This window comes from Bubalus bubalis, chromosome 2 (assembly GCF_019923935.1).
Source record: "Bubalus bubalis isolate 160015118507 breed Murrah chromosome 2, NDDB_SH_1, whole genome shotgun sequence".
NCBI classification, from domain to species: domain Eukaryota; kingdom Metazoa; phylum Chordata; class Mammalia; order Artiodactyla; family Bovidae; genus Bubalus; species Bubalus bubalis.
The window spans coordinates 128,318,209-128,335,013 of NC_059158.1; the positions used below are offsets into that span (position 1 = coordinate 128,318,209).

Here is a 16,805-nt window from a genome sequence, read left to right on the forward strand (position 1 = left end):
CAGAGAGATTATCATACATAGTGAAGTCAGAGAAAGATAAATATCATATGATATCTCTTACATGTGGGATATAAAAAAGTCAAACAGATGAATGTATATACAAAACAAAAATAGACTCATAGACATAGAAAACAGTCATGGTTTCCAAGGGAAAACATGGTGGAGGGGGATAAATCAGGAATTTTGGAATAGCATACAGATCATATACTATATAGGACCTATTGTATAGCACGGGGAACTCTACTCAATATTCCATGATAACCTAATTGATTTAACCTACAAGGGGAAATAATCTGAAAAAGAATGAATATATGTATAACTGAATCACTTTGCTGCACTCCAGAAACTAATGCAGTGTTATAAATCAATTTATAATCCAATACAAATTTTTCAAAATACCAGGGATTTGTAAAGAGAGGTAGGACATGTTTTGGGGTTATAAAAACGTTTTAGCTGAACACTGTTTTTTTGCTTTGTTTTGTTTTTCTCTTTGAGAGGTGAAAGTTGTGGCTCTGTGAGATGTTGCTACAGCTCTCTCTCTCTGATCCTGTTCCAGGAGCTGGCGGTTGGTCCCCAGCAGATTCCAATGCTCAGCAGTGGCTCCAGATGGACCTGGGAAACAGAGTGGAGATTACAGCAGTGGCCACGCAGGGAAGATACGGAAGCTCTGACTGGGTGACGAGCTACAGCCTGATGTTCAGTGACACAGGACGCAACTGGAAACAGTACAAGCAAGAAGACAGCATCTGGGTAGGACATCTTTTCGCATCAGCTGAATAAAAATGAGATGCGATCGTGGTAACCAGGGAATGTTTCTGTCATTTTCCTCTATGCAGATTGCCAGTAGCTTGATAACTGTTGAGTGCCCATTCAGAAATAATTAGACTTTGTCTAAGTCCTATCTCCAGCATGACTCCAGTTCGTAGGGAAATGAGGATATCTGTTACAAAAAGTTGAGTGTTTTCCTCTTTCTCTGGTAACTTGGAAAGTTCATTGACTGGGCCTCAGTTCTTTCTTCAATAAAAACAACTACACCACAGAAGTCTGATCGTTAATGAGAAGGTATTGGTTGATTGAGCATGCATTTATTATTTATTTATTATTTGCCGAGTACTTTACGTACCTGGCGATGATGGAATTAGCTCAGTTATGTAACTCAACCAAAGTTATCCAATTGATGAATCTTGACATGGAACTCCATAGCCTGGTATGATTTTAAAGCCATTATGTTCCCCTGCCTCTACTCAAGTTTTGAAAACAATTTAAAAGGTTATAAATACAAAACAAATATAAATTTTAGAATGATTTTGTGTTTATAGACAATCTTCAGCTTGGAAGTAAAGGACAGTTTGGTCCAAGCTGTAGAAAAAAAATTTCCTTCCACACTCCTAGACCCAAGCTCTTGATCCCAAAGAATACCTGAAAGACTGTCCCCAAATTACCAGGTGGGGAAAGGGAGTTAGAGACAGAGAGCAAAAGGCACCCAGAGGAGATTTCAGAAACTCATGCATTAAATAAAATAATGTATTAGTTCATGTTGCTTTTACTTTAGGGAAGAAAACCTCATGAGACATTTATTTTTTTCTAAATGTATGTACTTAAAATCTGAAGATTTGGCAGTTGATCACATTATCTTTTCTTCTCATATTTCTTCCCTCTTAAATCAATCCCAATTATACTTTCAAATTGATGTTGTTTGCACATGCATTTTTCTATATTGCTCTCATTCTTTTGGAAAACAAATTCTATTTTATATTCACTGTTATTTGTTAATTGCCCATTGATCACTATTCTTAATTGAAATAATAGTAAACTGTGGATTAAGATTAGTTATGGCAGACTGACTCTGGAGGCTTTTATAGTAGTCATCTTTGAGTTGTTTGTCGTATTAGGTGGTAATATTTATACAGAACATGGATTTTTTCATTTTACAAATACTCTTTTGGAGACTAGTAAATTTTTTTTCAACTTTGAAGGCCCCATAAATTTTACAGGTTTTTTTTAAAGTTTGGTTTTAGTTTGAAAAGAGAAATAAATACCCTTTCCATTTTGAAGAGCAATTTTAAGGTTTTATGTTGACTTGAGAGGGATAGATAGACATGAGGTTATTTATTTTCTTTGGCATTTTCAATCAGAACTGGTTGTTTCACAGATTGAATTGAAGTTTTGAGGTCTTTTGTTTAAATATTTTTTAAATCCTGAGCTTCATTTTCTTTAGAATAAAATAACTTGCTTTCATCTTATCATATGGATCAGGACGTATTTCACGGATGAGCAGTTTCTCCGGGCTTACTTCCACAAAATCCCAAGCCCCTTAAAGGCAGGGGTCTGTCTTACAGGTCCTTGCAGCCTCCATGACAATTGTTATTGGAGACGTAACATGAAGTATTTTTTTGGATGGTTGTTGCAAAAACTGCAGAATTACCAGGACTTTCAGAATTGGAGGGAAGGAGTCTGCTCCTGTCCCTTACCTCAGCCTCAAAATAGCCTTGATGTTTGGAAGGAGGCAAAAGATGCTAGGTGGGCAGAGCAGAAGAGGCAGGAAACCATTGTACATAGCACCAGTGGTAAATTCTAGCTAAGGCCTCCCCAGAGACACTTACAATGCCTTCAAGGCATTTGGGAGAGGCGGCAGCCTCAGGACCAAGTTGTCAGATGTAAATTACCAGGAGGGGAAAAGACCTGTGAAGGGATCATCACCACTCCAGTCACAGTGGGTGGGGACATCATGATGAGCCATGCAGAGTAACAAGGCTCAAATGTTGAAAAAAATTTAAAAAAAAATGCATGTCCTCTTGTATCACTATTGAGGAAGCTAACAGCTACTGAACAAAAATCACACGTTTCATTTATAAGCAAATGTCATTCTATATACATACAAAGGTGTCATAAATTCTGGAGATTCAGTATGAACATCTATATAAACAAGAGGCATGAGGCCCACAGAGACCCATCCAAGCTCACATAACCAACTTTGGTGATGCCAGACTGCAAAATTAAGATTGGGTCCTAAATATACTCTATTGCCGAACTGTACTTTCTATTACTTCTTTACAACACTTGATTTTTTTCTAATTTTCACAAAACTGATTTACTTTTCTCACCTTAACCTATGTCAGATCCACTGCAAAAGAAGAAACTCTATTGTCTATTTCATGTGCTATTTTTAAAATATAAAACTGAGAAAGCACTAATGCGATCTGTGTTTTTTGCACATTTTAAATAGTGCTCAAATTCTCTGAAACAGTATATAGGCCTTATAGAAGGCCATCAAACAGAGACTCAGAGTATTTTACCAAACATTTCACAAGCATATGTAAAATCTGACTTGTGCCTACTATTCATTGATATTTCCATCAGATCGTATTATTGAATAAATAGGTTACCTTGAGAGTTTTTCTTTTTTTATTTTAAATTGAAAATTATAAATCAGACTATAGATTCACCAGAGTTAATCCTGATAAACAAGATGAAAGCAATGGCCAAACAACCAAGTTTTTAAAAAATTATTTAAATGATTTAACTTTTCAGAAAAAAGTCAGTACCCCACAACATCAATACAAAGTATCGACTTGATTAAGAATGCTGGATCAGAGAAGTAGAAAATCTCTTGAATGAGACTTTCACAAGTCTTTTGAAGATCTTCAATTTTCAAATGAGATGGAGTTTGTAATGTTTATTTAAAGTTGATTTACTAAGCAATACAACTATAGCATTGAACCCCTCGCATGGAATACCAATTTACTAGTACTCAAGAGGTTTATTTTATTTTGCAAAGTTTACTTCAGAACAAGAATCCTGGAAATATATTTGTGCAACATACAGCAGTCAATATGCATGCTCTAAAAAATCCAGTTTCTAGAATTTCTGATCTGGCACTAAATGGAATGTTGAGGAATGAGGCCACTGAGCAGCTGCTTAATGATGTATTATGATTTATGAGTAAGCCAGAGTCCCCAGTTCACTAAATAATCAGATCTGAAAGTGTCTCAGGGACAAACTTAACAAGACTTTTAGAATCTTCAATTTAGTTCAGTTCACCTCAGTCTCTCAGTCACGTCCAACTCTTTGCGAACCCATGGACTGCAGCACGCCAGGCTTCCCTGTCCATCACCAACTCTCAGAGACCAAACTTATGTCCATCGAGTTGGTGATGCCATCCAACCATCTCATCCTCCATCGTCCCCTTCGCCTCCTGCCTTCAATCTTTCCCAGCATCAGGGTCTTTTCCAATGAGTCAGCTCTTTGCATCAGGTGGCCAAAGTATTGGAGTTTCAGCTTCAATATCAGTCCTTCCAGTGAACACCCAGGACTGATCTCCTTTAGGATGGACTGGTTGGATCTCCTTGCAGTTCAAGGGACTCAAGATCTTCTCCAACACCACAATTCAAAAACATCAATTCTTCAGTGCTCAGCTTTCTTTACAGTCCAACTCTCACATTCATACATGACCACTGGAAAAACCATAGCCTTGACTAGACAGAGCTTTGTTGACAAAGTAATGTCTCTGCTTTGTAATGTGCTGTCTAGGTTGGTCATAACTTTCCTTCCAAGGAGCAAGAGTCCTTTAATTTCATGGCTGCAGTCACCATCTGCAGTGATTTAGAATCACTTTTAGATTTAATTTTTTTTTCTTTAAAAAATTCTTTGTATTTTTCTATATTTTTTAAATTTCTTTTTTTTTAAATTTATTTATTTTAATTGGAGGCCAGTTACTTTACAATATTGTAGTGGTTTTTGCCATACATTGACATGAATCAGCCATGGGTGTACATGTGTTCCCTATCCTGAACCACCCCTCCCACCTCCCTCCCCATCCCATCTCTCTGGGTCATCCCAGTGCACCAGCCCCAAGCACCCTGCCTCATGCATCGAACCTGGACTGTCGATCTGTTTCACATATGATAATACACATGTTTCAATGCTATTCTCTCAGTTCATCCCACCCTCGCCTTCTCCCACATAGTCCAAAAGACTATTCAATACATCTCTGTCTCTTTTGCTGTCTCGCATACAGGGTTATCGTTAGCATCTTTCTAAATTCCATATACATGTATTAGTATACTGTATTGGTGTTTTTCTTTCTGGCTTACTTCACTCTGTATAATAGGCTCCAGTTTCATCCACCTCATTAGAACTGATTCAAATGTATTCTTTTTAATGGCTGAGTAATATTCCATTGTGTGTATGTACCACTGCTTTCTTATCCATTCATATACTGATGGACATCTAGGTTGCTTCCATGTCCTGGCTATTGTAAACAGTGCTGCGATGAACGTTGGGGTACATGTGTCTCTTTAAATTCTGGTTTCCATGGTATGTTTGCCCAGCAGTGGAATTGGTGGGTCATAAGGCAGTTCTATTTCCAGTTTTTTAAGGAATCACCACACTGTTCTCCATAGTGGCTGCACTAGTTTGCATTCCCACCAACCGTGTAAGAGGGTTCCCTTTTCTCCACACCCTCTCTAGCATTTATTTGTAGATTTTTGGATAGCAGCCATTCTGATCGGCTGAGATGGTACCTCATTGTGGTTTTGATTTGCATTTCTCTGATAATGAGAGAAGCTCTATACAGTCAGCAAAAACAAGACCAGGAGCTGACTGTGGCTCAGACCTGAACTCCTTATTGCCAAGTTCAGACTTAAATTGAAGAAAGTAGGGAAAACCACTAGACCATTCAGGTATGACCTAAATCATATCCCTTATGATTATACAGTGGAAGTGAGAAATAGATTTAAGGGCCTAGATCTGATAGATAGAGTGCCTGATAAACTATGGACAGAGGTTTGTGACATTGTACAGGAGACAGGGATCAAGACCATTCCCATGGAAAAGAAATGCAAAAAAGAAAAATGGCTGTCTGGGGAGGCCTTACAAATAGCTGTGAAAAGAAGAGAAGTGAAAAGCAAAGGAGAAAAGGAAAGATATAAACATCTGAATGCAGAGTTCCAAAGAATAGCAAGAAGAGATAAGAAAGCCTTCTTCAGCGATCAATGCAAAGAAATAGAGGAAAACAAAAGAATGGGAAAGACTAGGGATCTCTTCAAGAAAATCAGAGATACCAAAGGAACATTTCATGCAAAGATGAGCTTGATAAAGGACAGAAATGATATAGACCTAAGAGAAGCAGAAGATATTAAGAAGAGATGGCAAGAATACACAGAAGAACTGTACAAAAAAGAACTTCATGACCCAGATAATCACGATGGTGTGATCACTGACCTAGAGCCAGACATCCTGGAATGTGAAGTCAAGTGGGCCTTAGAAAGCATCACTACGAACAAAGCTAGTGGAGGTGATGGAATTCCAGTTGAGCTATTCCAAATCCTGAAAGATGATGCTGTGAAAGTGCTGCACTCAATATGCCAGCAAATTTTGAAAACTCAGCAGTGGCCACAGGACTGGAAAAGGTCAGTTTTCATTCCAATCCCAAAGAAAGGCAATGCCAAAGAATGCTCAAACTACTGAACAGTTGCACTCATCTCACACGCTAGTAAAGTAATGCTCAAAATTCTCCAAGCCAGGCTTCAGCAATATGTGAACCATGAACTTCCTGATGTTCAAGCTGGTTTTAGAAAAGGCAGAGGAACCAGAGATCAAATTGCCAACATCCACTGGATCATGGAAAAAGCAAGAGAGCTCCAGAAAAAACATCTATTTCTGCTTTATTGACTATGCCAAAGCCTTTGACTGTGTGCATCACAATAAACTGTGGAAAATTCTGAAAGACATGGAAATACCAGAACACCTGATCTGCCTCTTGAGAAATTTGTATGTAGGTCAGGAAGCAACAGTTAGAACTGGACATGGAACAACAGACTGGTTCCAAACAGGAAAAGGAGTTCATCAAGGCTGTATATTGTCACCCTGTTTATTTAACTTATATGCAGAGTACATCATGAGAAACGCTGGACTGGAAGAAACACAAGCTGGAATCAAGATTGCCAGGAGAAATATCAATGACCTCAGATATGCAGATGACACCATCCTTATGGCAGAAAGTGAAGAGGAACTCAAAAGCCTCTTGATGAAAGTGAAAGTGGAGAGTGAAAAAGTTGGCTTAAAGCTCAACATTCAGAAAAGGAAGATCATGGCATCTGGTCCCACCACTTCATGGGAAATAGATGGGGAAACAGGGGAAACAGTGGAAACAGTGTCAGACTTTGTTTTTCTAGGCTCCAAAATCACTACAGATTGTGACTGCAGCCATGAAATTAAAAGACGCTTACTCCTTAGAAGGAAAGTTATGACCAACCTAGATAGCGTATTCAAAAGCAGAGATATTACTTTGCCAACAAAGGTTCGTCTAGTCAAGGCTATGGTTTTCCCTGTGGTCATGTATGGATGTGAGAGTTGGACTGTGAAGAGGGCTGAGCGCCGAAGAATTGATGCTTTTGAACTGTGGTGTTGGAGAAGACTCTTGAGGGTCCCTTGGACTGCAAGGAGATCCAATCAGTCCATTCTGAAGGAGATCAGCCCTGGGTGTTCTTTGGAAGGAATGATGCTAAAGCTGAAACTCCAGTACTTTGGCCTCCTCATGTGAAGAGTTGACTCATTGGAAAAGACTCTGATGCTGGGAGGGATTGGGGGCAGGAGGAGAAGGGGACGACAGAGGATGAGATGGCTGGATGGTATCACTGACTCTATGGACGTGAGTCTGAGTGAACTCCGGGAGTTGGTGATGGACAGGGAGGCCTGGCGTGCTGCGGTTCATGGGGTGCAAAGAGTCAGACATGACTGACCGACTGATCTGATCTGACCTGATCTGATCTGATAATGAGTGATGTTGAGCATCTTTTCATGTGTTTGTTAACCATCTGTATGTCTCCTTTGGAGAAATGTCTGTTTAGTTTTTTGGCCTATATTTTTATTCGGTCATTTATTTTTCTGGAATTGAACTGCAGGAGTTGCTTGTATATTTTTGAGATTAATTCTTTGTCAGTTGCTTTGTTTGCTATTATTTTCTCCCATTCTGAAGGCTGTCTTTTCACCTTGCTTATAGTTTCTTTCATTGTGCAAAAGCTTTTAAGGTTAATTAGGTCCCATTTGTTTATTTTTGCTTTTATTTCCATTACTCTGGGAGGTGGTTCATAGAGGATCCTGCTGTGATTTATGTAGGAGAGTGTTTTGCCTATGTTCTCCTCTAGGAGTTTTATAGTTTCTGGTCTTATGTTTAGATCTTTACTCCATTTTGAGTTTATTTTTGTGGATGGTGTTAGAAAATGATCTAGTTTCATTCTTTCACAAGTGGTTGACCAGTTTTCCCAGCACCCTTGTTAAAGAGATTGTCTTCTCTCCATTGTATATTCTTGCCTCCTTTGTCAAAGATAAGGTGTCCATAGGTGCGTGGATTTATCTCTGGGCTTTCTATTTTGTTCCATTGATCTATATTTCTGTCTTTGTGCCAGTACCATACTGTCTTGATGAATGTAGCTTTGTAGTATAGCATGAGGTCAGGCAGGTTGATTCCTCCAGTTCCATTCTTCTTTCTCAAGATTGCTTTGCCTATTCGAGGTTTTTTGTGTTTCCATACAAATTGTGAAATTATTTGTTCTAGTTCTGTGAAAAATACCATTGGTAGCTTGATAGGGATTGTATTGAATCTATAGACTGCTTTGGGTAGTATACTCATTTTCACTATATTGACTCTTCCAATTCATGAATATGGTATATTTCTCCATCTATTTGTGTCCTCTTTGTTTCTTTCACCAGTGTTTTATAGTTTTCTATATATAGGTCTTTTGTTTCTTTAGGTAGATGTATTCCTAAGTATTATATTCTTTTTGTTGCAATGGTGAATGGAATTGTTTCCTTAATTTCTCTTTCTGTTTTCTCATTGTTAGTGTCTAGGAATGCAAGGGATTTCTGTGTGTTAATTTTATATCCTGCAACTTTACTATAGTCATTGATTAGCTCTAGCAATTTTCTGGTGGAGTCTTTAGGGTTTTGTATGTAGAGGATCATGTCATCTGCAAACAGTGAGAGTTTTACTTCTTTTCCAATCTGAATTAGTTTTATTTCATTTTCTGCTCTTATTGCTGTGGCCAAAACTTCCAAAACTATGTTAAATAGTAGTGGTGAGAGAGGCACCTTTGTCTTGTTCCTGACTTTAGGGATAATGCTTTCAATTTTTCACCATTGAGGATAATGTTTGCTCTGGGTTTGTCATATATAGCTTTTATTATGTTGAGGTATGTTCTTTCTATTCCTGTTTTCTGGAGGGTTTTTATCATAAATGGATGTTAAATTTTGTCAAAGGCTTTCTCTGCATCTATTATGACCAACCTAGGTAGCATATTAAAAAGCAGAGACATTACTTTGCCAACAAAGGTCCGTCTAGTCAAGGAAATGGTTTTTCCAATGGTCATGTATGATGTGAGAGTTGGACTGTGAAGAAAGCTGATTGCTGAAGAATTGATGCTTTTGAACTGGGGTGTTGGAGAAGACTCTTGAGAGTCCCTTGAACTGCAAGGAGATCCAACCAGTCCATCCTAAATGATATCAGTCCTGGGTGTTCATTGGAAGGACTGATGATATAGGTGAAACTCCAATACTTTGGCCACCTCATGCAAAGAGTTAACTCATTGGAAAAGACTTTGATGCTGGGAGGGATTGGGGGCAGGAGGAGAAGGGGACGCCAGAGGATGATTTGGCTGGATGACATCACCGACTTGATGGACATGAGTTTGAGTGAACTCCAGGAGTTGGTGATGGACTGGGAGGCCTGGCGTGCTTCAATTCATGGGGTCGCAAAGAGTTGGACACGACTGAGCAACTGAACTGAACTGATTGAGATAATCATATCATTTTTATCTTTCAAATTGTTAATGTAGTGTATTACATTGATTAATCTGTGAATTTTGAAGAATGCTTGCATCCCTGGGATAAAGCCCACTTGGGCATGATGTATGATCTTTTTAATATGTTGTCAGATTCTGTTTGCTAGAATTTTGCTAAGGTTTTTTGCATCTGTGGTCATCAGTGATATTGGCTTATAGTTTTCTTTTTTTTGTGGCATCTTTGTCTGGTTTTGGTATTAGGGTGATGGTAGCCTCATAGAATGAGTTTGGAGGCTTACCTTCCTCTGCAGTTTTCTGGAAGAGTTTGAGTAAGATAGGTGTTAGCTATTCTCTAAATTTTTGGTAGAATTCAGCTGTGAAGCTCTCTGGTCCTGGGCTTTTGTTTGCTGGAAGATTTCTGATTACAGTTTCTATTTCCATGCTTGTGATGGGTCTGTTAAGATGTTCTATTTCTTCCTGATTCATTTTGGAAAGTTATACTTTTCTAAGAATTTGTCCATTTCTTCCAAGTTGTCCATTTTATTGGCATATAGTTGCTGATAGTAGTCTCTTATGATCCTTTGTATTTCTGTGTTGTCTGTTGTGCTTTCTCCATTTTCATTTCTAATTTTGTTGGTTTGATTCTTCTACCTTTGTTTCTTGATAAGTCTGGCTAATGGTCTGTCACTTTTATTTATTTTCTCAAAGAATCAGCTTTTGGCTTTGTTGATTTTTGCTATGGTCTCTTTTGCATTTATTTCTGCCCTAATTTTTAAGATTTCTTTCCTTCTACTAAATGTGGGGTTCTTCATTTCTTCCTTTTCTAGTTGCTTTAGGTGTAGAGTTAGGTTATTTAGTTGACTTTTTTCTTGTTGCTTTAGGTAAGCCTGTATTGCTATGAACCTTCCCCTTAGCAGTGCTTTTACAGTGTCCCACAGGTTTTGGGTTGTTGTGTTTTCATTCTGATTCATTTCTATGCATATGTTTATTTCTTTTTTTATTTCCTATATGATTTGTTTGTTATTCAAAGCATGTTGTTTAGCCTCCATATGTTGAAATTTTTAATAGTTTTTTTTCCTGTAATTGACATCTAATCTTACTGCATTGTGGTCAGAAAAGAAACTTGGAATGATTTCAATTTTTTTGAATTTACCAAGGCTAGATTTATGGTCCAGGATGTGATCTGTCCTGGAGAAGGTTCCATGTGTGCTTGAGAAAAAGGTGAAATTCATTGTTTGGGGGTGAAATATCCTATAGATATCAGCTAGGTCTAACTGGCCCATTGAGTCATTTAAAGTTTGTGTTTCCTTGTTAATTTTCTGTTTAGTTGATCTATCCATAGGTGTGAGTGGGGTATTAAAGTCTCCCACTATTATTGTGTTATTGTTAATTTCCCCTTTCATACTTGTTAGCATTTGCCTTACATATTATGGTGCTCCTATGTTGGGTGCATATGTATTTATAATTGTTATATCTTCTTCTTGGATTGATCCTTTGATCATTATGTAGTGTTCTTCTTTGTCTCTTTTCACAGACTTTATTTTAAAGTCTGTTTTATCTCATATGAGTATTGCTATTCCTGCTTTCTTTTGGTCTCCTTTTGCATGAAATATCTTTTTCCACTCCTTCATTTTCAGTCTGTATGTGTCCCTTGTTTTGAGGTGGGTCTCTTGTAGACAGCATTATTATATTATATATATATTATATAATATATTATATAATATATAATTATATATTATATAATATATTATATATTATATATTATAGGGGTCTTGTTTTTGTATCCATTCAGCCAGTCTTTGTCTTTTGGCTGGGGTATTCAACCCATTTACATTTAAGGTAATTATTGATAAATGTGATCCTGTTGCCATTTACTTTGTTGTTTTGGGTTTGAGTTTATATGCCCTTTCTGTGTTTCCTATCTAGAGAAGATCCTTTAGCATTTGATGAAAAGCTGGTTTGGTGGTGGTGAATTCTCTCAGCTTTTGCTTGTCTGTAAAGGTTTTGATTTCTCCTTCATATTTGATTGAGATCCTTGCTGGGGACAGTATCTGGGTGGTAGGTTTTTCTCTTTCATCACTTTAAGTATGTCCTGCCATTCCCTTCTGGCCTGAAGAGTTTCTATTGAAAGATCAGTTGTTATCCTTATGGGAATCCCCTTGTGTGTTATTTGTTGTTTTCTCTTGCTTTAATATTTGTTCTTTGTGTTTGATCTTTGTTAATTTGATTTATATGTGTCTTGTGGTGTTTCACTTTGGGTTTATCCTGTTTGGGACTCTGGGTTTCTTGGACTTGGGTGACTATTTCCTTCCCCATTTTAGGGAAATTTTCAACTATTATCTCCTCAAGTATTTTCTCATGGCCTTTCTTTTTGTCTTCTTCTTCTGGGACTCCTCTGATTCTAATGTTGGGGTGTTTAACATTGTCCCAGCGGTCCCTGAGGTTTTTCTCATTTCTTTAAATTCCTTTTTCTTTGTTCCTCTCTGCTTCATTTATTTCTACCATTCTATCTTCTACCTCTCTTGTCCTATCTCTGCCTCAGTTATTCTACTTTTGGTTCCCTTCAGAGTGTTTTTGATCTCATTTATTGCATTATTCATTATTGATTGACTCTTTTTATTTCTTCTAGGTCCTTGTTAAACATTTCTTGCAGCTTCTCAATACTTGTCTCCAAGCTATTTATCTGTAACTCCATTTTGTTTTCAAAATTTTGGATCATTTTTACTATCATTATTCTGAATTGTTTTTCAGATAGACTCCTTATCTCCTCCTCTTTAGTTTGGTTTGGTGGGCATTTATCATGTTCCTTTACCTGCTGAGTATTTCTCTGTCTTTTCATCTTGTTTAGATTGCTGTGTTTGGGGTGGCCTTTCTGTATTCTGGAAATTTGTAGTTCCTCTTTATTGTGGAGGTTCCTCCCTGTGGGTGGGGTTGGATGAGTGGCTTTTCAAGGTTTCTTTGTTAGGGCAGCTTGCATCAGTGTTCTGGGGGGTGGAGCTGGATTTCTTCTCTCTGGAGTGCAATGAAGTGTCCAGTAGTGAGTTTTGAGATGTTTATGGATTTGGTGTGACTTTGGGCAGCCTGTATAGTGAAGCTCAGGGCTATGTTCCTGTGTTGCTGGAGAATTTGCGCGATGTGTCTTGCTCTGGAACTTGTTGGCTCTTGGATGGTGCTTGGTTTCAGTGTAGGTATGGAGGCTTTTGGATGAGCTCTTATCGATTAATGTTCTCTGGAATCAGGAGTTCTCTGGTGTTCTCAGATTTTAGGCTTAAGCCTCCTGCCTCTGGTTTTCAGTCTTATTCTTACAGTAGCCTCAAGACTTCTCCATCCATACAACGCCTATGATAAAACATCTAGGTTAATGGTGAAAAGATTCTCCACAGTGAGGGACAACCAGAGAGGTTCACAGAGTTACATGGAGATGAGAAGAGGGAGGAGGGAGATAGAGGTGACCAGGAGGAGAAGAGGGGGAATCAAAAGGGAAGAGAGTAATCTATCCAGTAATCAGTTCCCTATGTTCTCTCCACAGGCTAGAACCCTCAGAGAGGTTCACAGAGTTACATAGAGAAGAGAAGAGGGAGGAAGGAGATAGAGGTGACCAGGAAGAGAAGAGGGGAATCAAAAGGAGAGAGACAGATCTAGGCAGTAATCAGTTTCCTAAGTGTTCTCCACAGCCTGGAATGCATGAAGAGATTCACAGATTTGGGTAAAGAAGAGAAGGGGGAGGGAGGAGATAGAGGTGACCTGGGGGATAAAAAGGAGAGTCAAAAGGGGGACAGAGTAATCAAGCCAGTAATCATACTCCTAAGTAAAAATGGGTACTGAAGATTGGATTCTTAAAGGTACAAAATTGGTAAAAAATACCAAAAATCAAAGATTAAAAATCTAGGGTAGAGGTTAGACTCTCAAAAATACAATACTAAAAAAAAAAATCACAAAAATTGATAAAATATATATATGTGAAGTTTGCATTAAAAATTCGGTCTTTTTTTTGGAAAGGTAATAGTAGGTTATAAAAATGAAAATTAAAGGATTAATAGAGGACTTAGAAATAAAAAAAAATTTTAAAATGATAATAATAAAAATATATCTGGGCATTTCTCTGAGCTGTTGAGGTCAGTGTGGGGTCAGTACAGTTTCAGATAGTTCCTTGTTCCAGTTTATACTTCTCAAGATCTGTAGGCCCCTTCCAATGTAGTTGGTGCTAACTACAGGGTTTTAATCTGTTGCACCCGTCACTTCCAAAGAGGTTCCCTCTGTTTATTTTTGGCTTCTTCTGTTGCAGGTCTTTTCCGTGTCTAATTTCTGCCCTGACACAGGGGGCAAAGGTGGTCACTTATTTAGGCTCACTTGTTCAGTTGTGCTGTGGGGAGGGAGGAACACTGCAATCAAATATCACTGGTGTGTGTGGGGAGTACTTGCAGTGTCCTGGCCACACTGGGTTTGCCCCTACTCACGGCGTGTGTGCTTTCCCAGTCTACACTGTTCAGGCTCCAGGTTGCTCTGCAGGGGAATTGTCTAAAGTGGGCCCTGGGTTGTGTGCACTTCCCAGGTGTAAGCTGCTCAGGTTCAGGTTCTCAGGTACTCTGCAAAGGCACAGACTCAGTTGGGCCTACGTTTTGTGCCCTTCCAAGGTCCGAGCAGCTCAGGTTACCAGGTGCTTGGCAAGTGCACTCTCCCTAGGTGGGGGGTGCATCTTATCGCCTCCCCCGTCCCAGCTGCTTGGTTTCCTGGGTATGCCATGGATGTTCTGCCTCAGGTGTCCAATGTGTCTCTTCTGGGAAGCTGATCTCTGGCTGTAACCCTCCCAGTGGATGTCAACCATCCAGAATACCAGGAAGTCTTGGTTAGCAACTGGGAGCCTGCTCTCAATTTGGTAGAGGGTGCCCCTTTCCTGCTCTGGCAACCTCAGGTCTGCCTCCCTGCCTCCACCAGGGAATGGGCCTCTCCACAGCCGGCTTGCTCTCCTCTGGTATTTGCTCAGTCCTTTGTTCTGTGAGTGGGCCAGCAGTGCCTTAAGTTAGGGCTTTTCATGGGATGGTTCTCTCTCTCTCTCTCTCTCCCTCTCTCTTTTTTTTCCTCTCTCTCTCTGGCTATCCCACAGTTTGGGTTGCTATCTCACATTAACTCCCTCAGATTGCCCTCAGGGCATTCAGGCCTGGTCCTTACCCTAAGCAGTGCAGCTCGGGCTTCCCTGTTCAGCCCAAGCTTGCTGGTGGTGGATGCGAGCGTCTGGGCTACTTTTGTGCTTGGAGTTACCATTAGGCATGTAACCTGTGGGGTTTATTTATTTATTTTTCCTCCCAGTTATGCTACCCTCTGAGATTCCGAAACTCCCCACAGACCCGTCAGTGAGAGGGTTTCTTGGTGTTTGGAAACTTCTCCTCCTTTAAGACGCCCTTCCTGGGACAGGTCTCCATCCCTAACTCTTGTCTCTCTTTTTATCTTTTATATTTTGTCCTACCTCCTTTTGAAGACAATGGGCTGACTTTCTGGGTGCCTGATGTCGTCTTCCAGTGTTCAGAAGTTGTTTTGTGGGATTTGCTTAGAATTCAAATGTTCTTTCAATGAATTTGTGGGGAAGAAAATGGTCTCCCCATTCTATTCCTCTGCTATCTTAGGATGACCCCTAGATTTAGATTTAGAATCTTAGCACATTCCAAATATGGTTTGATCTCCTTACTGTCCAAGGGATTCTCAAGAGTCCTCTCCAATACCACAGTTTGAAAGCATCAATTCTTCAATGCTCAGCCTTCTTCATGGTCCAACTCTCACATCTGGGTATGACTACTGGAAAAACCATAGCTTTGACTATATGGACTTTTGTGGGAAAAGTGATATCTCTGCTTTTTAATACACTGTCTATATTTGTCATAGCTTTTCTGACAAGGAGCACGTGTCTTTTAATTTCATGGCTTCAGTCACCATCTGCTGTGATTTTGGAGCTCCCCAAAATAAAGTATGTCACTCTTTCCATTGTTTCCCCATCTATTTGCCATGAAGTGATAGGACCAAATGCCATGATCTTTGTTTTTTGAATGTTGAGTTTTAAGCTGGCTTTTTAATTCTCCTCTTTCACCTTAATTGAGAGGTTCATTAATTCCTCTGTGCTTTCTTCCATTAGGGTGGTGTCATGGCATATCTGAGGTTATTGGTATTGCTCCAGGGCAATCTTGATTCTAGCTTGTGATTCATCCAGCCTGGCATTTCTCATAATGTACTCTGCATGTAAGTTAAATAAGCAGTGTGACAATATACAGCCTTGATGTACCCCTTTCCCAATTTTGAACTAGTCACTTGTTCTATGTACAGTTCTAATTGATACTTCTTGATCTGCATCCAGGTTTCTCAGGAGGCAGTTAGGGTGGTCTGGTATTCCCATCTCTTTAAAAGTTTTCCAGTTTGTTGTGATCCACACAGTCAAAGGCTTTAGTGTAGTCAATGAAGCAAAAGGAGATGTGTTTTTCTGAAATTCCCTTGCCTTCTCTATGATCCAGTTGATGTTGGTAATTTGAAGTCTGGTTCCTCTGCCTTTCTAAATCCAGCGTGTACATCTGTAAGTTCTCAGCCATGCACTGTTGAAGCCTAGCTTGAAGGATTTTGAGCATTACCTTACTAGTATGTAAAATGAGTGCAGTTTCAGTCCTTAGTCCCCTGTGTTTCAGTGTTCAAACCCTGATTCATTCAAACACAATTCACTCATGATTTATTTAAGCATGAATCCACTTATGTCTCCTACATACAACATGTAAGTGTTCCAAACATATATTCCCCTTTATACGCATTTATACGTTCCTTTATATTCTATTTATCACTCTGAAATTTCAAAGAAGGCCACCAATGCATGTGTTTTGATATAAAGTCCTCTATTTTTATTTTGAAATTTATTGTTTAGTCTTACTTCTTTAATTTTATTGAAGTATAGTTGATTTACAATGTTCTGTCAATTTCTGCTGTACAGCAGAGTGATTGTTATATGTGTATATATCCTCTTTATTCAAATATTTTATTTATTTATTTGAATGT

The 16,805-nt window shown here is 38.9% G+C and overlaps 1 protein-coding gene across 2 annotated transcripts in view; it reads left to right on the forward strand.

Annotated features, from left to right (window-relative positions):
• The window catches only part of CNTNAP5 (contactin associated protein family member 5), a 1,053,040-nt gene that overhangs the window by 256,938 nt on the left and 779,297 nt on the right, over window positions 1–16,805 (forward strand). For both annotated transcript variants that reach the window (XM_025277585.3, XM_044936563.2), the window contains exon 3: window positions 557–750. In XM_025277585.3, the coding sequence (XP_025133370.2) occupies window positions 557–750 (194 nt within the window). The remainder of the gene's footprint in view (window positions 1–556; window positions 751–16,805) is intronic.